Raw genomic sequence first — 25,757 nt, forward strand, 5'->3', positions numbered from 1 at the left:
GGGGTCTTTCTTTGTCTTTCTCTTTCTTTCTTTCTTTCTTTTTTCTTTTCTTACAGCCTCAAAGTGATGGGTTTTGCTTTATCTTATTGTATTTTACTTTGTCGTGTTCAGTTGTTATCTCTTAGAAGCCTGTTCTTTTCTAATGAGAGACAGAAAGGGAGTGGATCCAGACAGAGAGAAGGTGTGGAGAACTGAGAGTAGAGGGAGGGAAAACTGTAATCAGGATATACTGTATGAGGAAAGAATCTACCTTCAATAAAAGGAAAAAAATGGAAGAAATATGAAACAAGCAGTATAATATATTACAATTTAATGAAGGATGCTATCTAGCAGAAACCTAGTACACGCATCACCATGTAACAAAAGACCACTGAAGGCATCTGCACCTGACCTGGCAACAAGACAAGGCTTCTGCAAGGCAGGGCCAGTAGTTTATGGAGGGCAAGCAATCCTGACTCAGAACAATCAAATGGAAATGAACACGAGTAAGAAGTAAAGCCTCAGCAGCTGCAGAAGGTGATTTTCTAGGAAGAACATCTTGATTAACACTTTAGGAGAGTTTTGTATTGCCATGACAAACTGGCAAAATAGTTTTATGTATTTTACACACGCACTCACACACGCAGTGAGACTAAGACACAGAGAGAGCCTGCCCACAAATATTTAATAACAATCATTGCTCTTGAAGAGAGAGACTCAGTTTACTACTTTTTTCTAAATCAATTCTATAAGTTAATGCCACCCACACAGACTTCAAGAAGATATGCCTAACATGAAACAAGAAAAATTTGAAAAAATATTTAAGAAAACCTTATCCCACCAAACTATAATCAGAGCATGTTGCATTATTAAAACACCAAAAATAGCTCAATAAAAATTTAGCATACAATGAAACAGCATTCTGCTCAATGACAAAGTGTGGGTTTTCAATTCATGATTTCTGAACAAATGACTGAACTAAAAACATTTCCACACCTTGTCTTCATTGCAGTGATCAATTATAGTTGACGATTTAGCCATTAATCACTCACACAGGTAGTCACAGACACAGACACACACACACACACACACACACACACACACACACACACACAAAATCAGGATAAACAGCTTAGAGAATGGAGGACTTACTTTATAACTTAGAATAAGACATAAAACTGACCATATATGAAAAATGTAAAATGCCTAGGATTCTATAAAACAATGCCAGAAAGTCAGAAACATACAACTACCTGGAGGTAACAAAGACCAATGTTTAGGTTGCATAAATACTCAACAAAAGTTGAGGCATGGTGACACACACCTTTAATCTCAGCTCTTAGAAGGCAGAGGCAGGTGGATTTTTGTGAGTTCTAGGACAACCTGGTCTACATAGTGAATTCCAGGCCAGCTAGAGCTATACAGTGAAACCTTGTCTTAAAAAAACCAAAGCAAAAACCTTTTAACAAATCTATGATAAAAAGACAAATGATGCAATAGATAGAACACACAAATATCAATTCTAACATAAAAACAAAATCAGAGTTTTTATTCTATTAATGCAAGTGGTAAAGACATGATTCTGAATACGCCTCATGTTATGAAATAGCAGGTACAATATAATCACTTTGGAAGTCACATGGAAATATCTCTTCAAATTAAAAATGCTAATCCCCTGGCTCACCAGTTCAAACCCTTAGCATATGCTACACAGAGATCCTTAACCCAGAGACCTAAGCAACATGATGCTTGCTTACTTCAGCACGGTTTGTAGTTACTGTGTGTGTGCTGGGGGTGGCAGAGGAAAATTCCCTAATTTTGGGCAGATGATAGGCAAAGTAGATAATAAAACATATGATGTGCAAGTGATGACATTTCAAGTTATAAACTTTTCTTTAAGTAAAAAAAACAAAACAAAAAACAAACAAAAAAATAAAACCTCTACATTTCATGTTCTATGTCTATTTACTGAGATCAAACACTGTTGCCAAAAACAAATCCATCTGATATTTTTATAAGTAAAATGTAGTCATATACAACACACATTAAATTTCAAAAGTAAAGACTAAAGTTCAAAAATATAGAAGTATGTGGAAACTGATTACATTTTAAGAAAAATATGTACACAAAAATACTTTGTAGTTTTTTCTTCTCTCCCTTGATGGTAAATGTCTAAAGTTTTGGAAGGTTATTGACAAAACATACTGTCTAAAGACAATGCTAGTAAAAATGACAACAGATCAAGTTTGCACTTTCACCTGAAAAAGGTAAGAAAATTTAGTTCATGATTTGTATAAGAAAAAAGAATTCCCGTGTTGCTAAATCATCAGTCCATAAAAAAGAGAATGATGACAAGGGCTGTCAGCAGTTTCTTCTCAAATAAACATGTCAGAGAAGGAGGAAAAGCCGCGAAAGACAGCCTCGTTGGAGCTTGGAATCTCCCTGTACAGGCACCTGCTGCACCTCTTCCTGGAGCACCTGCGTGGAGCAAGTCCCTCTCACGTTTCGAGCTAACAAAAACTTGTTTAGAAAGGAGGCAACAGAGAAAGCTCTAGACCCTGTGCTACAAAGCTAGACACGCCACAGGTACCAGATATGAAGCACAGCCCCAAGAATCGACAGTCTACCCTTCATCAAATGACACCCAGAAAAGAAACATTCGTTTTTCTAAGATAACAAAAACATTTTAGAACTATATTATAGATCTGTTTTACCTGACAATGTCAATTTAATTCAGCAAAACTTCATACTAAATAGACACTCTCTATTATATGTAACACATTGAAAAAATACAAACTGGCAATAATTTAAAAAGCCTCGTCTATGTGATTAGCGTGAAGAACTCAGGTGGCTTTAGATTCCTAGGTGTTCAGAGCAACAGGAAGGTGTAATTTTACACCCAGAAAGTTTCTGCTTTTCAGATACAGAACCCTGCTGGTGAAGCAGCGCCAGCAGCCTCCACGCTGAGCAGCGGATGAAGACAAGCTCAGCAGTCCATTTCACATGTAGCTGTGAGTGCTGCAATCACTGAGGTTTATTTCTCACAGCAGAGCACTTTTGATATAATTTAAAACACACATGCTCTGATTGAAGAGTGACTGTAAGTGAGTCCAGTCTTCTTCTACCTGGGATGACAACTTCTCCAGCTCTTCCAACAGCACCGCCTCTGAAGGAAGCATCTTGAGGTGTAACTGGAAAGAAAAGCAAGATGCTTAAGGTTAAGTTGGATGTTTTACTTAAGAGTACCAAAATCCTGATTTTTTTTCTAACCAAGGAACCTAAGAAAATAGTATCTAAATATTTCTTTCTTAAATGGTGGTTTCTTGTCTCTAATTTCCTGTTGTTCCAAACTACTTTTTTACTTTGAACTTTTTTTTATACCACGAGCTCTCTTAAAAGAACTGATATGACTTCCAAACCCCAACTATCAGGCTGTGTGGGCTTCCAGTTTCCTTCCTCTTCACACCACTGATGAGGGTCATCTACTTTATTTTTAAAGGCTTATGCAAAATTGGTAGGGACTAACATTTGGCAAACACAGGAAAACCTATAGAGACAATCTGAAATTTCTTTAAAAAAAAAAAAGCTATCTGGTACTACCTAAATATTCACCTTTTAAATAAATGTAAAATCCTTGCATCTTCAGCACGTTATACCACCACAATGGACCCCCAAAGCACATCTCTATTTCATTCATCAAAAAGCAAGTTGTGCCAAATTAACTGAAACTGATGGAAGGGAATATTTTAATTTCAGCAGCAGACAAAAATGAACAAACAAAAGAACCTGGCTTTCTCTTACAATCACAGAAAACTTACACAGATGACAAATACGGATAAAGCCAAAATTATGCTATCAAGTAATAACAAAAACAAAGACTACAAGTGCATATCCCAACTACTCCAGGGTGGCAAACAGACCCAGACAGCTGTTGTCCAGTTATAGAGAGAGAGCAGTCATCAGCCACGTGGTGAGTGGCTGCCTATTGACACCGGATGTAGAGCACGCCCATCTCTGCAGAACACGGCTTAATAACACTGCTACAAAGGAAGGAAAGGATCTGACATCTCACTCACCTTCAGAAACAACGCAAGGTATGCCTGGGCTAACTCAAAATCACGCTTTCTGTTCAGCATCATCCCGATCATTCTCAAAAAGCCCTGCATGACTTCTACCGACCCACCATCATCAGGAGACAGGTTTCGCAGCTCTGCTTCAATTCCTGATGGGCCTAATTCCTTCAGAAGGTTAAGAGCAGCTTCATCTGCATTATTGTAAAAAGAATCTAGTTATTTCTTACAATTAAAGAAAGCTAGGATCTTCCTTCATACCCCAAGCAATATATATGTAAATGGTGCCAGACTTTCTGTGCATTGCATAATTATGAACTCAAGGTCAATGAAACAGCAAAAATTTCAATAGTAATAAAATCACTAGAAGTCTTTAAAGTTTTGTACTGTCAGGAATTCAGTCTTTGTTTCACTTCATTAACCACATGAATCAATTAGAAACAAAAAAAAATTAACATGAGGTCATATACTGCACTATTAGTAGTGGTTACTGCCAGGATAGGATGGGGTGGGCGGATTCCCTTTACTATCCCTGGGCTGTGAAGAAATATCAACAATACAGAAACACGTAAGGGGAGGACTCCTGACCCCATTCTATCAACCCCAAGGCTCCTCTAGAAGACAGCATTGCTGTTTACTCTGCATCCCATGAAAACACACTCAACACAACCAACTTCATCAGGGCCTTGCTACTGCAGTGGCAATGGTTATGTTTCAGCTTTTGAACCGTGACAAGTCTGATCAATCTTGTTTTATGTTCTTTAGCATAGCTTAAACAATTGTGTGCATTCTTCATTCTGCAATAATCAGGAAGCCATCAGGACCATTCTCTGACTTTTGACCACATGGACTTAAGTGATACTGGTATGAATCGCCAGCATTCCAACATCAAACAGAAGATGAGCCAAATTTCTTAGGAGAGTGACAGTTTTTAAAAAATGCTTATATTTACTATTAGCTACACAGTAATCTAAAAAGTTTAAATAGAACTAAATTAAATATTTATTTTCTTTTTCTTTTAAAATTGCATATAAAATCACCTAAATATCTATATAAATATACGTATTACAATAAACACAAAATTACCTAAAATACCTGTCTGTGCTATATTAAGAACCACAGGACTAAGCAGATTCTCAAACGAAAACAAGGAGCTTGAGGCTCCTGACGTAAACTCTGGAGATGAAAACTGAAAGCCACACGCTAAAGGCTGTCAGTAAGTTCTCCATCTCCACAGCATCTGAACTTCCATCCAGAAGGCTGGGGCGTCTCAGTCCATTCACCTTTCCCATCGTCTGAACTTAGTACTGCTCAATCACCGTAATTGATGTAGATTAGAGCAAATTTTCAATATGTTTAGCTTTTATTTACTATAAACTGTTCATTTTTTCTCTCTGATAAACTAAAATAAAAATGAAGAAACTTGTGGAAATATTTTATGTTAACTTACATTGATTATTTAGCAATCCTTCTTCAAGTTTCAGGTAGAAATTTGATTTCTGAGCCAAAATCCCAAGGTTTACCACTTTAGACTTAAATAAAAACAAATACACATTATTTAAAGACCATAAATATTACTCAAAACATAGCTTATAATTTAAAATGATTATTAATTTATTCTGTGGCATTGGGAGCTACAAAAAGTGACAGACACAGACACCCCACAAACTTAGAACACTGATCTGGCTCCTACCTGCTGGGAGTCCCCATTCTGCTCAGGCACGGCAAACCTGGGTACAAGTCCAGGAACTGTTGGGATGAAAAACGGTGCTGACTGGGGCACTTTGGGTGGTACTTTTGGTTTATTCTTTTTCTATGAAGAGAAAAATGAAGAGATAAAAGACTAGTAGTGCTAACCCTATTAATAGTTTTGAATGTCTAGTATAAATGAAATTTAAAACAAACATCACAATGTTTTCCACGCTAGAAGGCTGAGAAAGACCTGTCTGACAACGCTGCAGCTGTCCCTTCCCCAGCCCCAGTGACAGGTGCGGCACGGGAGCACTAAGACAAGGCTCACCTTCACAAGATGAGCTGTTATACTCAGCATCCCTTAGCGAAACAAAATACGAACAACTTAACAAAATGGCTTGTCTCCAGAAGGAAACTCAGAGACAGAAGCGCAGACAACTCCATCAGAAATAATTTGCTAAGATTTTGGAGAAATAGGACCCTAATTATTTCTTTTGTTTTTTGAGACAGAGTTTCTTTGTGTGACAACCGGCTATTCTAAAACTCATTCTGTATCCCAGGCTGGCCTTGAACTCAGAGATGGCCCTGCCTCAACCTGAGTGCTGGGATTAAAGGAGTGTGCCCCTACCACCTAGAGAACTTAATTCTTTTATTCTGTTAGGATTTTAACTTTTGTTTAGTACTTTTTGTTTGTTGTTTGTTTTATTTTTTGGCGACAGGATTTCTCTGTGTAGCCCTTTCCACCCTGGAACTAGCCCTGTAGACCAGGCTGACCTTGAACTCAGAGGTCCGCGCACCTCTGCCTCCCTAGTGCTGGGATTAAAGATGTGCACCACCACTGTCTGGTTTATTTTCAGTTTTTAAATGTGGCAGCTAATTTATGTTTTAGTGGGAGGTATTTTGTTTTGTTGTTTGAGGTTTTTTTGTTTAGTACTTTTAAAAAGAAAATACTATTGCTATTTAATGACGTAAAATTCCACTGAAATTTCTGAATTTGTTATATGTAAAATTTTTATTTAAGTATGTGCATGTGCGTGTGGGGGGGGGGGTGCACTTGAGTACAGTGACCACAGGCAGAAGAGGATAACAGATGCCCCGAAGCTGGAGTTACAGGTGGTTTTGAGTCACCCAATGTGGGTGCTGAGGACTAAACTCAGGTCCTCTGTAAAGCAGTACCTGCTCTTAACCATGGAGCCATCTCTCCAGGGAGAAAAATATTTCTTACAGCTGCCCTGTCCTCAGGGATAAATTGGCTCACTTGGTTTTCACCACAACTTACCATCATACATTCCCGAACTCACCTGCTGACCCCGACACAGTACAGAAAGCTCTGAACGTCTACTTAGCAGCAGAAAGGTTAATTGTGTCTGAGTAGTAATAATAAAAACCCTAGTATAATTTTCTTAAACACAGCAGTAAGACACACATTTACAGACTGTGTCTGCTACATCATCCAAACACCTGCAGTGCGCTTACAGTGGACATAGAGAGGGGCCTCTGAGACAGCACCCATGAAACACCGTTTGATTAAACAGCAGTGCCGTGACTATCATTTTCCTCGACTCTCAAAGCAGGACATGCTCAGGGAGTAGACTGGGACACAGTACCAAGAAGACTACAATGTTACCTTGATAACATCAAGATTCAGAAGGTTTTTCCAGCGTGACTCAGGGAGAAGCGACAGAGTCACCAGTTGCTCACTCAGCTGCTGTGGAGAGTCATACTCTATCATCTCATCGCTCGGCTCAGTCTGCTCTTCCAGCACCTCCACACCTGAAGACACATGTTCAGGGAAGACAATCAGAGAACCTAACGCAGTCCACATTCATTTCTATTTTACAACATTCAATCAATACAGCTTTGTAAACTCTTTTCACCTATTTTCTTTTCTCACTCCCCATTTTCTTTATTTCCTCCTATTAAGTATAATTCCCATCAGTAGACTTCAAATACTTTTACACTAGCATATTAATTTTTATCTTAAAGATATATCATCAGTTGTAGCTTTATATAAATTGAAGTCATTCAACATATTTTAATCAGTTAAAAAAACTGAATGCATTAAATTTTGATTTCTTTGCAGCAATAACCTAATAGGTTATTAGGTTATTATATTAATAGATTATTAGGTTAGCATAACAAAAATTATTTTGTTATCCTGTGATTACCTTGGGTTTGGCAAGTCCCAGGAAGCATCACTACCGAAGGGACGTAATCTGGAGGAAGTGGTCGTAAGGAGACAACTGAATAGAGGGAAATATTCGACCTGAGCAAGCAAAAGCAGGCATTTTATAGTAGCGGCATCACTCAGAAACATCACCTCCAGAGAACCTGAATATTGGTAACGATCTCTAGCTTGAATTTGGCCAGAGACTACAATTATTAACTAGTTAACACCTCAAAGACAGACTATTAATTTGAAAATGTTATCATAAAAAAGCTGTATAAAGGGGCTGGAGAGATGGCTCAGTGGTTAAGTGCGCTGGCTTCTCTTTCAGAGGTCCTGAGTTCCATTCCCAGCATGCATATGGTGGCTCACAGCCATCTATAGTCAGATCTGATGCCTTCTTCTGGCTTAAAGGTGTCCATACAATAGAGCACTCATATACATAAAATAAATCCTTAAATTTCAAACTTTCTGTCTTTTAAAAAATGTGTAAAAACATTAATGGGGGCTGGAGACAGCACAGCAGTTAAGAGTACTGGCTGCTCTTCAGGAGGATTTGGATCAAGTCCAGCACCACTATGATTGTTTTACAACTGCCTGGAACTCCAGTTCCAGCAGATCCATGCCCTCTCTGGCCTCTGTGGGCACTGCATGCATGCAGTGCATAGACAAACATGCTGGCCAAGCATATAAACACATTAAATAAAATAAATGAAGTCTCTGATTTTTTTGATACAGGATCTTACCATGCACCCTTGGCTAACTTGGAACCCATTATGTATAGAGCTGGTCTTGAACTCAGAGATCTACCTGCCTCTAGTCTAGAGTGCTGGGATTAACACCTGCACAACCAGACCCGAGTCTCTGTTTTGAACACAGTACAGAAACTTGCTGACGAGAGACTAGCAGTTTTAGACAGCACTTTTATAAGATAAACTAACTTCCATATAGATTTGACAAATATCAATATTTACTCAGAAAAAAAAGCATGACAAAGAGAAAGATTGAGAAAGTGAGTTAAAATGAATATCCTAATTATATTCTTGGGGGGCTTAGACAGTCATCAGGTGGCCTTTTCTAAAATAGCTAAGTAGTAATATTTCTGTTATGCATTTGCAAAGCAGCCCTAGGTGAGTGTTCAGGATAGAAACACCTGTACCAAAGTAGGGGCAGATTTCCTTACACTTTTGATATGAATCTCAATGGAAAACAAAAGCTGGGAAGTCAGATCCAAAGTCCTATCACCAGCCATACTCTATGGGGAAGCACCACAGGCCCCCAATGGCTACTAATCAATTAATCATGCTTCCCTGATTCCAGATGACACATTTTGCTTTTTAAGATGGCCAAAATGATAAATCAAATTACTTTTTCCCTTTAAAATTGGAACATATTTTATAATTAGAATTAGAAAAGAATGATAAGGTAGAATACCCATGTACTCCCAACACTCAACAAACCGAGACAGAAGGATTACAAGCTTAAGATCCGCATGCAATAAATACGCAAGTTTCAGGACAGCTAAAAGAATGGAGTGTATAAACTCAGGAAAGAAATAAAATTTTTCTAGTTGCATGTACTGAGACTCCATCTTAGGAAGAATTCTGCTCACATGTGCGCCTTAGTTTATAAAGCATACTGAAATTCAGAAGCGATAGCAAAGGTCAGTGATAGAGGGTCAAGTCCTAACGGGAACTTCCTTTCCTAATCTCTGAAATTCACTATGTCCTTTAGCAAATAAAAGACAAATTTAATATCAGATAAAAATTATGTAACTTAGAATATGCTTGAACAAAGCTCTCTAAATTACCAAGCATCAGTAGTAGATTCCTGGTAGACTATTTAGTCTGTGTAACAGTTCCGCTGTATAAAAACAAACTAAATGGCAATTTTAACAAACACTGATTTTGACCACTGTCATTTTCTTGCCCCTCCCCAAAATAAAAGATATGTATGAAAGAACTCACCAAAGGTAAATTCCAAGGTGATCCACATGGGAAGTTGCTAGAAAGTCTCCAGTTGGGGACATAGTAACATTGAGAGGAGCCGAGTCCAACAAGAAGCAGTCGATAAGGCTACAAAAAGAAGTTTAAGTATTTAACTTCTACTTTGAGTAGTTTTTTTTTTTTTTTAAAGGAGGGGGTACTTTTTACTAAAAGAACAAGCAACAAAAGCTGGAGGAAAAGTATTTTAATTTTTACATCTCCTGCTCCTGTATTTTGTGCTTACAGGTATCCTGATCTGAGTACTTGAGTGTAATCTTTACAATCCTGTGAGACACAAGCATCTTTATCTATAGATCAGAAAACCAAGTCTCGGTGAGATTTAAAAACCTGTTTAAGATAGAAAGCAACTGACCTAGATTTGTGCCCAAGCAGACTGCACTTTTAACAGCACAATTACTGGTAAAACCGTAATTGTAATTAAAGATTTACAAGCAGTGTATGAGACACACCATAAGCACTGCAATTGTCCACGACAGCTCTTCAGGGAAGACATTCATTAAGTGACAAACCCAAAATGAGTCAAAACAAAACAAAACACCTACAATTAGGAATTCTGGAAACTAACAAAGGTAAAAGTGTGTGTTCAAGATCATCACTGTTGGCCAATTTTCTGTTATAAGAAAAGAGAAGCAATAAGCAGTATGGCTTCTGATTAAATCTGCATGGGAAACTCACAAGAAACACTTGTGTTAGGGAACTTAAGACAAGAGAGCAAAGTATTCAGCCACTTCAAAGTCAGTGATGATTAGATGTCAAGTTATTTATTTTAATTCATGTAATCTAAACAACTCAGAGCAGAAAATATTATCCCAGTATATAAACAAAATATTTCCTCATTTTGTCATTTCTCCTTTGTCTTGATGCATAGCAGAGGTTTAAGTATGTAGGGGTGAAACTTCCTACCATGTTTTAATTAGTTCAGAGAATTAACTGCTTGAGCAAAAACTTGCTCTACTTGAGAATTCAATTTTGTCAATTCATTGTGCAACCTCATTTCTACAGCTGTGGTGTGTGGGTAGACTGACCTTCCACCATGTAAAAGCACCAAATTGAGGAAGGCAGTTTCCACAGACACAGCATATTTTCTCCAGTCACCTAAGCGCGTAAAACCTCAACGTGCAAGCCTAATCCCAGACCAAAGTCTCTAGCAATCCTAGAAAATGAGGAGTTCCTGGGATGTCATTCCTCCTGATGGAACAGTCCCATTCAGAGGGATCTAATTTGTTAACATCAGAACCTTGCATATAAGAAGTAACATTAAGTTATTTCTATTGCTCCAGAAAGCTGAGCTAGCATTAGTATGTTCTATTGCTGAAGAGATGGAATCACTTTCCACAGGAATCTTCACTAAGAACAAATGAATGGTTCTGCCTTAATAGAAATGGAAAAATAGTGTTGTCTTCCAATTTGTCTCATGGTAAAGTTCCACAGAACATAAAGCTGAGGAAGTAGACAAAACAAAATGCAAATTACTGCTAAAAAACCATTTTAAGTTATTTCTGACTGCCTAAAGAGGTCAGCCTGAATGTCCAGTAGATTAGGAACCAGAATAAAACAAAGAAGTGGTGCCCGCATTAGCTGGCTGATGTAACTTTAGGGATTATGAATTGACTTACATTTGCAATCAGTGAGGCCAAAATGTGCTTTAAAGAGGACTAATTCGAGATGAACACAACTGCAGGGTACTGCATTCAAATAATTACTCATATATCACCTCACGTTTTTGGCTACATAACAAATACACTTTATTTTTAATTGAGGATACTTATTTTTACTTTATGTGTAGGAATGTTTTGACTGAATGTATAATATTTATTTCATATCATGAAGTGCCTGTCAGGTCAGTAGACAATGTTGCAGTCCTGGAACTGGAGTGACAAACAGCTGTAAATTACCACATGGTTGCTAGAAACCAAAACTAGGTCCTCTACAAGAACAGCAAGAGCTCTCAACTGCTTGGCTATCTCTCCAGCTGAGCGTAGCTATTCTTCAAATACTTACCATGCTATATAAGAGATGCAAGTGTTTAATGAAGGAAGAACAAGGAACCTGCAAAGACTGCTGTTCTGGTATAGTTTTAAAAGGGGGAATCTAAGCAAATGGTAGCTTCCCAGGGGTCTACAATAAGGCACTAACCTTTCTCTATTACGTGTCTCCTACAATAAGACAAAGACGATTGCCTGAACAGGGCTGGTATGAAAGGGCTCGTCCTGTGCCTATTGCCTTGCTCATACACTTACAGTATAACCCACCTTGAGCAAACTACTGAATCTCTTCAAGTCTCCTTTTCCTAACTTGGCCAACAGACCTAATAATAACAATAGTACCATGTTTATTAAGATACTAAAAAGTAGGAGTGTAAGAAGTACCCAATAACAATGCAAATGCCAGCTTAGTTGATACTGAACAGCATTTGCTGTTTGATATCACCTTTCAAGTTATTTGTTCCACTTCAAATTTTAGACAAAGAATTTTTTTTCCTTTTAATAAAAATATACCTTTGTCAAATTGGTGATTTCATTTTCTTCTAGCAATTCAATGTCTTGTTTCTAGTTCTGCATTAACCTTAAATAGCTTTCCTCTAAAACTTACATACTTAAAAAGTTGAAAACCTACTAGATTTAAATCTACTCAACTAAATAAAATTAAAAAAAAAAAAGTCTGGCAAAAGGGCTTTAAATGCTACTTTTAGATCCTAGTTTTCCATTCCAAAGATAAACTTGCTACCAAAAAAGTCACCGTTCTTACTTTAATTCCAATTCTATGATACCTATTTTTGGAAAATTCCATCAGACCAGGAGGTAACAGACTACCACTATTTCTAAGTATCTTCAGACTTCTTCAGTTCTCAAGCTGAATCTAAATACATTTTGCTTCCCTCTGCAGCGGTGAAAAAGTGACACACCTGTGGACAAAAGTCCCTAGTGATGACAGCTGGACTCACTCTAATCAGATGCAGATGCTGGAAGGTGGGTGTGCCTTCTGCCTATAGCAAAGTTACAGGGAAATGAGAAATATGGGTTTTTCCTTTCTAAAGGTCAGACTGCTTTCACATTTGAAGCTAACCAATTCCTGAGAATGTGCTGGATTAGCAGTGAGTTTCACTCATGATTTCTGAGAGTGCCATTTTACTGAGAACAAGAGGGAAAAACAATATCCAGGAAAGCATGTTTTTTACCTTTTAATTAAATTCAGTATGAACAACAGCAAAAATCCTCAAAATAAAATTTGGGCTCTATTTTAGAGTGCCAAGACCACATGGATTTTCTCAAGATTTACACACACCACTTCTGTCTCTCTATTCTTCAGGAATGACTAAGAGATTCGTGTTTACCTTGCTAATTTTTTTGTCATGCTACTGCCTGACACTTAAGAGATCAACAACACTCTATAAATAAAACAGTTCCACTACATAGCAATAAACAACAGGCAAAAGCTGCATGTTCAGACAATGACTGAGAAATCATCTAAGGGACTTAGCAATGAACTCACCACCCAGATGGAAGGTCCCAAGTCCTAACAGAGCAATCCATTGCAGCGCTTATCAGCCAGCGGCCATCAGGGCTGAACGTCTTTGAACAAAACAAATACACATATGCAATGGATATAAATGTTAGCATGCATATACAGATACAAGTATATACATTAACACCTTAAAGCATACAAAACTTGAAAAGATTTTAGGCTTCATGAAATGATAAATGTGACTGTGCAAAATTTGGACTTTCAGTTTATACAAATAAAAATGTATTTCCTATATATCACTCCTCTGAGACTTATCTAAGTATTAGGTTTTTAAGTGAATCACAACAGACTTATAAAATTAACATTGTGCCAATATATACAGAACTATTTATTTACCCATTTATTTAAATAATCAATAAACATGATTATTAAAAGTAAATTTTAAAATTTATTCAAATAATCTGAGACTGTGGTTAGGAATATTCTATAGTCTAATTTCAGCTGTAAAGATCTATAAATAAAGCAATGTTGTTTCTTTGAAACTGTATCTACTCACCCAACTCTAGAAATTTACGTAAATCACTATGATTCTGAAGATAATGATAATTCTGTTAAAACAATGTTAATCAACTGGGCAGTGGTGGCGCACGCCTTTAATCCCAGCATTCAGGAGGCAGAGGCAGGCGGATCTCTGTGAGTTTAAGGCCAGCCTGGTCTACAAGAGCTAGCTCCAGGACAGGCTCCAAAGCTACAGATAAACCCTGTCTCGAAAAACTAAAAAAAAATGTTAATAAAGAAATTCTACTTTTACTTTTAGCTTAAAATAAAGCAAAGCAAAACAAAACAACAAAAAACCTTTTCCCCTTAAGGAAACTTTTATTTCCAAGAATGAAAAAAAAATATTTTCAAAACACACTGAGGTAATGGAATCCTGATGATATGTTAAGTATCTGTTTATAGCCATAAAAAGATGGACAAGAGTTTCTCTTGTATGTAGTGTTGAGAGTCTTATCTTAGAAATGAAAAGACTCTGAACAAAAATATTGTAGGGTTTATGGAAGTAGATAACCCAAAAGTATATATATATCACAAGGATTATTTCTTATTAGCAAATGTTACCAGAGCAAACTCAATGTTAATTTATTCATAGGCTGCAGCAACATTACTTAAATTCAAGCTTCAGGGTATAGACAGCTCAGTTTAGGGAGGGGTGGAGCAGACAGTACAGGGTGGGGAAAACTGGCTCTAGATAGGCTTGTGTTACAGAAGCTAACCCGTGCAATTCAAAAGAAGTAAACACCTCCGAGTAGGAGAAACTACAAACACAAATGGGGAAGTAAAAGCTACAAAGGGAAGAAACAGGAAGAGAGAGCTGACAATGACAGATGTCTTTAAAATGCTACTTCATCATAACACCCATCCCCATCCTGCTTCCATCCAGACACTGGCAAAACAAAATTTGCTGAAGCCTAATTTTGACAATCTCCAAGTTGCACAATATAATTCCCTCAACCGATTTCTCCTACTTTTAAAGGATAGGCTAAGGGACTGTCAATTCCGATCTGCTATAAGTGGCATGGCTGTTAACTACTAGGCTTTATCAGCAAGTAGTTACCATTTTTTTTCCTCTTTTCAAATACTGGATCTGCAACTAATACTAGATGATACCATATACTCAAATCAGTCTTCAGTTAACAATTTTAAAGATTAGATTATTATTTATTATTAGATAAATTTTAGATTTATTTAAATTAGATGTACTTTAAAAGTTGCTTGTGGCCGGGCAGTTGTAGAAGATGCCTTTAATCCCAGCACTTGGGAGGCAGAGGCAGGCGGATCTCTGTGAGTTTGAGACCAGCCTGGTTTACAAGAGCTAGTTCCAGGACAGGCTCCAAAGCTACAGAGAAACCCTGTCTCGAAAAATAAAACAAAAACAAACAAACAAAAAAAACCTGCTTGTGTTTTAACAATATCACACATCTTACTGAGAAACATAATGCAACCATCATTATATTTTTATTGAAACCTTTTGGAGCTTAGTTACATGAATTCTTCAGTACATGATGGGGGAACCCACAGAGGCAGCTGACCTGAATCATGGGAGCTCATGGACTCTGGACCGACAGCTAGGGAGTCTGCATGGGACCGACCTAAGACTGCTGCATGTGTGTGACAGTTGTGTAGCTTGGACTGTTTATCGGGCTCCTGGCTTTTGGGAACCTGCTCCCCATGCTGGGTTGCCTTGTCCAGCCTTGATACAGGGGGAGGAGCTTGGTCCTGCCTCAACTTGATATGCCATGCTTTGTTGATGCCTAAGCCTGTCCCTGTCTGAATGGAGATGGAGAATGAGTGGTTATCACATCTTGCTTCCTGGGTAGCTCACTGGCATCTCCCTCGACTCTGCCCTTTTTTCTCCCTGTATTCAGTTTAGCTTTCCTGCCTAGCTATAGGCCAAGGCAGTTTTTACTATCGACCAATGTACATATATTCATAGTGTACAAAAGGCTTATCCCACAGCAATAAACAGAAAAATTTAATTCATTAAATAAAAGGAAAAATTCTAGAGTAACCCTATATCAGAACAAATCTGTTGTTCCAGACTACCATAAATTCATTCCAAATAGAAAAAAGAAATAAATTCCCTTAGCTTATTTTAAAACCAAATGAAAAATGATAAACTTACACTCAATGGAACATTCATTCTACAAAGTCTATCTGACTTAAAGACAAAAATAAACTCTGGCAAATTTATACTTCAATTTGATAGCATCAATTCTTTGCAAAATAATAAACCATTTCCCAAAGTTTTCTTTAAATCTCCTGAGAAGTTAGCCTGGAAATTGTCATTCTGGAAACCTTAGGATGAGAATGAGAGACTAACAACAGATTTGATTACTTCAACATCTTCATCCTAAGCAGAAGGAGAAATGAGTGAGGTGACTTGTAAGTTCTTTCATCTGTACCATGTCATTTATCTGGCCGTGGTGTCCGGAGAACTCTCTGACAATCTTCCTTGTCTCTATGTCTAGGACAGCAATGGAGAAGTCATCCAAGGCGAGCCCCAGAATGCCACTGGGAAGACAAATGCACAAGTTTTAATAAACAAGAAAAGCATTTGAACCTGAATTTTGTTAATTAAAATATATCTTTGAGGAAATTAAACTATATGGAGTTATCTACTAAAATGTTCCTGATTTCTTGCCACTATCTGCTTTACTTACGAGTTTTCACTAAAAACATCAAAAGCAACCCTTTGCTATTACAAGGAAAGACTTACCTGTCCCTGTGGAGCAGCAGCATGTTTGGAGATGACTCAAGGCTCAAAGAATGGATTAAAGCCTTGCTTTTAAAGTTCCAGAATTTGAGAAGTCGTTCACTACCAGCTGTGACCGTCAGCTGGTTTAAACCATCCACTGCAACACCTCTAACAGAACCTGTGTGAGCTTTTAAACACAGCCGAGAAAGAAAAGACAGTCAGCACTGACTGGCAGGCTATGAACAATACGCTAAGAGTGACTCTTTTAGCCAAATACCTGAAGTTTCATTAATAAAACCTACACTCTTGAAATTAAACTGAATTACAAAGTAGGGAGAAAAACTCTTAATTATTAGACTGTTTAGGCAAAAACAGCTGTTTCCATGAAAGAAAATTTAATAAAACAGTCAAAATTTTATCTAAATCAAAGAAGAAAAATAATATGTATCTACTTTCCCCCAATGGATTCATAGCTTTCTTCCCTTTGGATATCTTAACATGACGGGACTTTTGGTTTTGTTTTGGAGACAGGGCTTCTGTGTAGCCCCGGTTGTCCTGGAACTCAGAGAGATCTGACTGCCTCTGCCTCCCAAGTACTGGGATTAAAGGTGTGTGCCACCACCACCTGGCTTCAATATGGTGTTTATATTGTATATAACAGTAACTGCCACATAGAGTTGTAGAAACCCATCTAAACATTTTTTTATTTTAATTTTTGAGACAAGGTTTCTCTGTAGCTTTGGTGCCTGTCCCAGAACTAGCTCTTGTAGACTATGCTGGCCTCAAACTCACAGAGATCCGCCTGCCTCTGCCTCCTTAGTGCTGGGATTAAAGGTATGCGCCACCACCGCCCAGCTAAACATTATTTTAAAAAGCAGGAAAAAAAATCCAATACCTTTTTCATCTCCAAAACTTCCTCGATGTATACCAGACTGCATGTTATACACATCTACAGCTCCCGAGGAGAGGCCAATTACTGCAAAGTTTCCACAGGAAGTTATATCTACTGCCTTTAGGCAAAAGAAAAAAGAGACAATTCTATATCGGTCTTAAATAAGCATGAAGAAATTATCTAAGGAAACAAAATATAATTAGTTAACTGAAATTTATAAACTTAGAAATTTTTGTAGTTAAGAGTTGATGCAAAACTGAAAACAATAAATGCCTACTAAAAACCAAAAATATTTTAATCATGGCATATTAATAGAACATACATAACACTGAATAGAAAACACTGATTTATATGCAATTTATATAAAATAAATGAATCTTAATACTTAAATACAACTGCTTTTTTTCTACATAAAAATACAAGATTATCTTGTTTGGAGTCATAGCAAAAAAAAAAAAAAACCACTGAATGCCAATGCATAAATTACATGTTATTCACCCAAAAAACACACACACAAACAAATGGATGGCTTCTAAGACTTAAGTAGAAAATATTTAATTGACGTTTACTGTGCTGGCAACATAAAATTTGCACACCATTATGCAAGATGTACTTGTGTAGCCCTGTGAAAGAATGTTGAGTGTATCTGTATTTCTCTAAACAACAGAGTTTACAAAAAACAGAAGCAAAACATTAAGTCTAAAAACATTCTATCTTTCAAAATGGAACTTCGTCTTACCTAGCTTTGAGTATTTATGTAGTATTATAGAGTACCTTCAGGAACTGAGGCATTACTTACAAGCAATTAAGGTTCCTGTAGTCCCTTGCATTTATTTAATAGAATTTGTCACTGTTAGAAAACCTACCTCTAGGTTCTAATTAACTCATTCAAATATATTGTCTAAGACAGAATAAGCAAAGTACAACTAAAGCCTGAAGGTTGCCTCTGAGTGACAAACTGCAGAGACCTTCTAACAGCTGTTCCTGCTTACTCTGTACTGGTTACTGGCTTTCTTCCAGGTAGCTGAGTTGTCAGACAAATGATTCAGCACCACTTAAGATTTCGTGATATATCTGTTCACCCACCGCAGACACATACACACACATTAAATACTGTGTGATCATTGTAAACTGTAAACTACAACTGTGCATTTCAAAAGGCTTACGTCCCAGCCCAAGCACTTACTATCTTTACAGAACTTACACATTACTCACTACATTAGCCTCAGTGTTACAGTTACAGTACCAGCTCCCAACAGACTGCAGCAAGACTGTTGAGAGGATAGATGAAATAGTGCATGCTACTCAGAGAGGCTGGAATAAAGAATTAAATGTAAAACACCTGACCTGAACTAGTGGGCGCTCACTGACTCCAAACTGACAGTCAGGGAACCTGCACCGGACCAAACCAGGACCTCTGAATGTGGTGACAGTTGTGTGGCTGGGGTAATTTGGGGTTACTGGCAGTGGGACCAGCATTTACTCCTAGTGCTTGAATTGGCTTTCTGAAGTCCATTCTCTTGCAAGGATACCTTGCACAGCCTAGATATAGAGGGAGGGCCTCAAACTGACGAGCCAGACTTTGTTGACTCCCCACGGGAAGCCTTACCTTCTCTGAGGAGCGGATGGGGGGTAGGGTAAGGGGGAAAGTGGGGGGAGCAGGAGGAAGGGGAAGGGAGTGGGAACTGGGATTGGTATGTAAAATGAGAAAAGGTTGTTATAAAATTAAAAAAAAGGAAAAAAATTACCTGTAATCATCTTTACTACTTATATGGTAACTTATTCAAAATTATGTAGACTTTCTAAAGAAGCTTAATATTTCTGAGGTTTAGAAATCCATAAAAATGCTTAAGATTTGCTTTTCATAAAAGAAAATGCTACATATATATTTGTAAAGCAATTTGCACAAAATAGGGTGAAACACTGAATTATACTTTGATAATAAGCATTTTCAGAAGCAGAGATATCTACTAAGAATCATAGAATAAATAAGTTCATCAAGGTCAGAAGACACAAGATGGCTATGCAAATATAAATTATATCTTAATTCAATAGTAATTGGTACAATTTAAAAGCAATCCCACTTATAGTAGCAAAAATTTTTTTTTTAAAAAAAATCCTAATAGGCCGGGCTGTGGTGGCGCACCCCTTTAATCCCAGCACTTGGGAGGCAGAGACAGATGGATCTCTGTGAGTTATAGGCCAGCCTGGACTACAAAAGCTAGTTCCAGGACAGGCTCTAAAAGTACAGTGAAACCCTGTCTCAAAAAACCAAAAAAAAAAAAAAATCTAATAGTCGTTTATGTAAAATTCATTGAACCAAAAGAGCCAAACTAGTCTTTTGACAAGACTACACTTGGAGGAATCTCACTTCCTGTCCTCAAACCTTCCTACAAAACAAACATAAGACAGGTAGTAGTTGTTATACAGCCAGGTTGTGGTGCACACCTTTAATCCCAGCAATCAGGAGGAAGAGGCAAGGAGATCTTTGTGAGTTCGAAGTCAGCCTGCTCTACAGAACAAGTTCTAGGACAAACAGCTACACAGAGAGAAACCCTGTCTCGAAAAACAAAAACAAAAATTTCAAAGAAAAACAAAACAAAAAAAAAACCACATACAAATAGCAAGATCACATGAAAAGATGCTCAACACCACAAGCCCTGCAGGAAACACAAATCAGAACCACAGGGTAATAGTATTTCACATCCAATCACCGATCAGAACCACAGGGTGATAGTATTTCACATCCAATCACAGATCAGAATCACAGTTAGTACTTCACATCCAATCACAGATCAGAACCACAGGGTGACAGTACTTCACATCCAATCACAGATGAGAACCACAGGGTGATAGTACTTCACATCCAATCACTGATCAGAACCACAGGGAGATTAGTACTTCACATCCAATCAAAGATGAGAACCACAGGGTGACAGTACTTCACATCCAATCACAGATCAGAACCACAGGGTGACAGTACTTTACATCCCATCACAGATCAAAAAACTCAACAAATTAAAAACCTTGATACCATTAAGGCATTATCTGCAAAATGTTAAACTTTTTTTTTTCCATTAGTAGTTATTAGTAAACTTGAAACAAAATTACCTAAGGGTGTTTTTTTAAATACCATAATAAACAAGGCCACTTACTGTTGCAATGATGTCATCTGTCTTTAGTTCTTTTGGCTTGAGAAAATAAGCACCTATGGTAGACCTTTGGTAATTCCAGGTTGAGCAGGATAGCTTACCTTGGTGGCAAGCAATGATACCATCCCAGTCACTTTGACGAGCCTCCTCTTTAACACAGTAAAATCATCAGTCAAAATGCTTGTCTTCCCAATCATTCACCTATGAGCTAGGCATCTTATAGTCCACAAGCACAGACGGTATCAAGGACACAATAGTACAACAAGGAGTCTATCTCTAATAATAATCAACTTTCCAATCTAATGGATTATGAACAGATAAAAAATCATGTATTTTTTTTGTTGACACATGCAACATAAAATGGCTAAATGAAGCTAATACATCTTGTCATAGATTCAGCTGAGAAAAAAATTATAATAAAATATGATAGAATGTTAGTGTTTTCTAAGAGGACTCAAGAAGAGCTTATTGAGATTTTAGTGGTAAGAGTGGTAATAAAACAGAAATTAGCAGGCAGTAGGAGTGATGGTGGTGGAGCCCTATAGATAGGGGGCCCAAGAGGAACTAAGAAAGGGTTGGAGTAATGAGGAAGGTTAAGAGCCCTGGCTACCCTTCCAGAGGACGCAGATTCCTAGCACCCACATGGTGGTTCACAAACATCTCTAACTCCAGTTCTAGGGAATCAAAGACCTTTTTTCTGGTCTCTATAGGCACCAGGCACATGCATGGTACACACATATAGATCCAAGTAAAACACCTACACACATTAAAAAGTGAATTAAAAATTTTAAACACTAAAAACAAGTATGAAAAATTGAGGAAAGCAAGTAGGTGACATATTTTCTTTGAAGAGGTGGGAGAAGAAAAACTACCAGTCAAAACAAAGACTTTTGAAAGTCATGTTTTGAAGTTAATATTCTACCCAAGAGCCACTAAAGGGTTGTAAGTATGACTGAGATGTATGTTTACAACAACAAACAGACAAGAAAGTGATAAAAACAAAACACTCGGTGATCGGTTGTTACTGTAACCTGGAAATAAACTTAAAATTGACAAGTCTACTTAGTTATTTCTTGGTAGTTTTCTATGACCTGTGTCCCTCCTTACAAAGAAGCCCTGTCCTAATGACACAATATTCCAGAGTCCCCTCACGTGCTGCTGACTCAAGGAGCCGTTATTAGCAGGCATAAGGTACAGTAAAGGAAACTATAAAACCAAATGTTACTAATGGCTGTTACAAGAAAAGGGGATTAACACAAAACAAGTTCCTGTTAAAGGTAACCTTTTCAGTGTTCACACCAGATCAGCACCCACTTGCGGTCACCTTCTGGACACTTAGTATACAGAGACACTTATTAAAATAGAGGGTATAAACATAAAGCAAAGGAGACATTAAAAAGTATAAATTACTCACCAGCAGCAAACTTTGTGATAGGTGGAAGCCTTACTGACATGGTATTCTGAAGTCCTTTACGTTTAACTATCTTTTTATTTATTAATCCTGGGATTGGATGAAAGGGATAATAGGAAAGTTCCTTAATGAAAAAGTATGGTAAGGAAAAGTTTTTCACTGTTATAAAAAATGTATGAAACAAAATATTCCTAATTAAGGTAGAAGCAAAGATATTATTACCACTACTGTTAAATAATATCTGGAGTTAGTTAAATCATGAAAATAAGTTGTATGAAATAACAGAAAAATAAAAACACTATTACTTTTTGAGAATACTATAGTCATAGATTCAAATGAATCAAAAGAGCCAAATAGTGCCAGTCAGTTTCACTGGGATGTTTCAGAATCAAACAAAGACAAACAGAGTGGAAAGTGGTCAAAACAAAACACTTGGTGATCGGTTGTTACTGTTATAAAAAATGTATAGAACAACAACAACCAAAAAAAAAAACCCTATAAAGACCCACGGAGTAACATCATATGTGTAGCAGCCAGCACATGAGATCTCAAAAACCTCTTCTGAGAATCATCCATGCTAGGTGAGAAGAGCTGAGAAGGGATCACCTCTCCCCACTTTCACTCCAGGAGGAGGCTCCTTTCGCGATGTGGATATGAATGCCCGCAGATACAAGGGCATTGGTTCCAACAATGCCTCCTCTGTACACTTCTCAAAGAGAAAAGTGCTAATAAGACAAGAAACGAAGTGATGTGACAAGCAGCAGGTAAGGGTCAGGCTCTAAAATAAGAATTGGTGAAAAGTCCTTAGGCACGAGCCATTCAGGATTGAACCAGTCACCCCAAACCCTGCTAATGTCCCTCTCCTGATTTTTGTCTTTAAATAATGCTCTCTAGAAGGGTGGGGTACCTCCTCTTGCTACTACTGTACTGAAGAGGTTCAGGCCAGCCTGCAATTATAATAATAAACCTTGCTTTTGTACTTTGGTTAAAAAAAAAAAAAAAGAAAAAGAAAGAAAAGAAATGAAGTGCTGGAACTTTTTCAGGTTTCTCATAGAATCTTAAATTGATTTTTTTCTTATCCTTTTTTCATTTTTTTTTTGAGTGTGTGTATGTGACCAGCAGCTTGTTTTCTATCTTGCAAATGACTTACCATGCCCCAAGCTCTTGTTGAATTTTTCATGAACTGTAGAAAATGACTGTAGAGTTCCATCTTGACCTATTGATAGGAACAGAGAAGCCCCGGTCAGAACATGTCTGGTAGGACAATCCAACAATGGAGGAGTTGTGTGAGAATTCTGAGTCTGGTGACCTCAACTACTTCAAAACAGAACTGTTCTTGGAGTGTGTCTCATGCTCCTCCCAGGTGTAGTGGACAGGAGTGTTATGTTTTTGTACGTCTATCTATCCTTGTGGCTAAATACTTTGCTCATGTGATTCTTAACCCTCAGATTATAAACTGCCTAATGTTAGAATAAGGTTGACTACTGTATGGAACTTTAGCTGGCCCTGCTCTCCCAGGTTCACACCTCCAACTAGAGCAGAAACACATGCCAATCACAGATGACGGTGAGCTAGGGTCTACGCAGAGCTGCAGCTTGGAACACTTCAAAGAGCTATTTCAATTGAAGGTTTGTAAATACCAAACCAACTGTCTACTGAGTTTCTACTTCTTATTGTTTATTCAAAATAATGCTAAAAAGCAGCTCACTTGCACTTAAAATCTGCTGTCCATTTTGTCCATAATATCTGATCTTGGTGAGAGAAGCACTATGTCCCATTCTGAATCTCAGCAGCCGTCCTTCGCCTGTAGGGCCATCAAATATCCATATCTGCAAAGAAATATCATTGTAAGCTGCTTCAACCATTACCATCTGCGAGTAGTTCAGGCATCTTCTGCACACATTAACCAACACTGGGCAGTGCTCGCAGTGCCGCTGTCCCACTGATGAACTTCAGGAAAAGTAAGCTGCAATTCTTACTCACTTCGCCACAGTCATGCACCCTGCTTTGTTTTGTTTCGTCTACACCAATCTCATCCCACATTCTTTAGTCATAAGTTTAAGGCTGATGTATTAAAACAAACGTCTAATAACCCCAAGTCACTGTGCTTAGAAGAGGACAACAATAATACCCTAAGAGCGTTGTCAGCGCCATTTGTCACGAGCAGCGGCTCTCTGTGGAGAAATGTCAGCCCTGCAATTGCTGTGGAGTGTGCATTTCTCATCTGGTTGATTAATTTCTTGTCTTCCAGATCCCAGAGTCCAATATGGCCACAAGGGCTTCCAGCTGCCATTACCGGGTGACCATCTGTTAATAAAATAAAAACATTAACAAAAACATCCCCCACAAGACAATAATCCTCTCAATGTATAAATTTAATTAACCTGCCCACATTTCTATGCTTTCTTCTACCTTAGTATTATATTAATTTCTATGAGGTTAAATTACAAGAAAACATGTTCTAAAAATACCCTTATCTTTCTAGTGACAAATTGTAAGTGTTAGTTAAGTTACCTGTGCGAAATGAAATGGAAGTAATGGGCCCCCAGTCCTGACGGAACTTCATTAATGTTTCATCAAACTTAATGTTGTGAATGACAACCTGACCAGACGTGAGACCAATGGCAACAACATCCACAGCCGGTGCCTGAAAATTAAGAGACTCAGCCTTTTATTTTCTTAAACAATAGAACTTCTTGCTGATATACACTATTCTGTGCTATCAAACAGAATGAAGTAATCTCTAAAAGGAAAAAGAAAAAAAACCCCACTAATTTTGGCACTATCAGTTACTAACATTCAAGCATTTAACAATGTGTTTTCCAAATTACTTCCCAGCTTTAATTCTGCTAGTCAGTGTCCTTCCAAGACTTCAATCAATGCTGACTTGGTAAGAAAACAGTCATCCAGAAAAGGAGACTCTATGTGAATTCCTATGATTTCGGAGTAGAAGAAATGGGAGAGAAAGGTCAAATCTTAAAACCCTGCAAAGGCTTGTCATAAGCATGGGAACTTAAGCGACCTCCTTAAACAGGAAATAAATGTTTATTAAAAGAAAATAAGAAAAACCCAGGAAACACTAATGTGTTATAGTCTATTCCAGCATTAATAGTCAATGAGTAAAATGTTTTATGGGCTAACAGAGAAAGCTTCCTTACAAGTTCCTGTCTTAACACAGATGCATATCTGTATCATCATGGAATGAGTCAGGCCATACATCTCATCAACAGGCTGCTAAGTGCCGACTACACGCCAGACTCTAGAAGCTGAGGAAACAAAACAAACGGGATCCTTGTCCTCCAGACACATCTGAGAACTGGAGTCTTCAGGGCATACAATCAAACACAGAACAAAGTCAATGGTGGAACACAAATAAACTGAGCTGGTGTGGGCAGTGCAGATTTAAGAAAAATAAGGCTACACCAGCAAGTAGATAAACCAGATATTCTGCAGATGTACACCCATGCACAAGCTTGGCTGACTAAGCCTGAAAACAAAAGCAATTGTTTATGTAAAATTCTACCATCTAATAAATACCAGATCTGGAGCCTCAATTATTTTAAATACCAAGTACAGTCCTGATGAATTTCTCTATATGCTCTATAGTCTCCCTTCCACCAGAGTTACGTCATTTCTGTTACATAAGGCACTAAACAACACACTCGTA

The 25,757-nt window shown here is 37.7% G+C and overlaps 1 protein-coding gene across 1 annotated transcript in view; it reads right to left on the reverse strand.

Annotated features, from left to right (window-relative positions):
• Positions 1-1,495: 1,495 nt before the first annotated feature.
• Positions 1,496-25,757, reverse strand: part of Wdr36 (WD repeat domain 36) — a 33,235-nt gene continuing 8,973 nt past the window's right edge. Inside the window, exons 7-23 of the mRNA XM_075969041.1 lie at positions 24,605-24,737; positions 24,222-24,397; positions 23,799-23,919; positions 23,241-23,306; positions 22,094-22,180; positions 20,683-20,828; positions 17,531-17,645; positions 16,657-16,822; positions 16,343-16,451; positions 13,407-13,486; positions 9,876-9,983; positions 7,910-8,007; positions 7,369-7,514; positions 5,743-5,862; positions 5,500-5,581; positions 4,056-4,243; positions 1,496-3,170 (exon numbers count right to left, since the gene is read on the reverse strand). Of these exons, the coding sequence (XP_075825156.1) occupies positions 3,021-3,170; positions 4,056-4,243; positions 5,500-5,581; positions 5,743-5,862; positions 7,369-7,514; positions 7,910-8,007; positions 9,876-9,983; positions 13,407-13,486; positions 16,343-16,451; positions 16,657-16,822; positions 17,531-17,645; positions 20,683-20,828; positions 22,094-22,180; positions 23,241-23,306; positions 23,799-23,919; positions 24,222-24,397; positions 24,605-24,737 (2,091 nt within the window). The 3' untranslated portion in view covers positions 1,496-3,020. The remainder of the gene's footprint in view (positions 3,171-4,055; positions 4,244-5,499; positions 5,582-5,742; positions 5,863-7,368; positions 7,515-7,909; positions 8,008-9,875; positions 9,984-13,406; positions 13,487-16,342; positions 16,452-16,656; positions 16,823-17,530; positions 17,646-20,682; positions 20,829-22,093; positions 22,181-23,240; positions 23,307-23,798; positions 23,920-24,221; positions 24,398-24,604; positions 24,738-25,757) is intronic.

Source organism: Microtus pennsylvanicus, chromosome 4 (genome assembly GCF_037038515.1).
Source record: "Microtus pennsylvanicus isolate mMicPen1 chromosome 4, mMicPen1.hap1, whole genome shotgun sequence".
NCBI lineage: Eukaryota > Metazoa > Chordata > Mammalia > Rodentia > Cricetidae > Microtus > Microtus pennsylvanicus.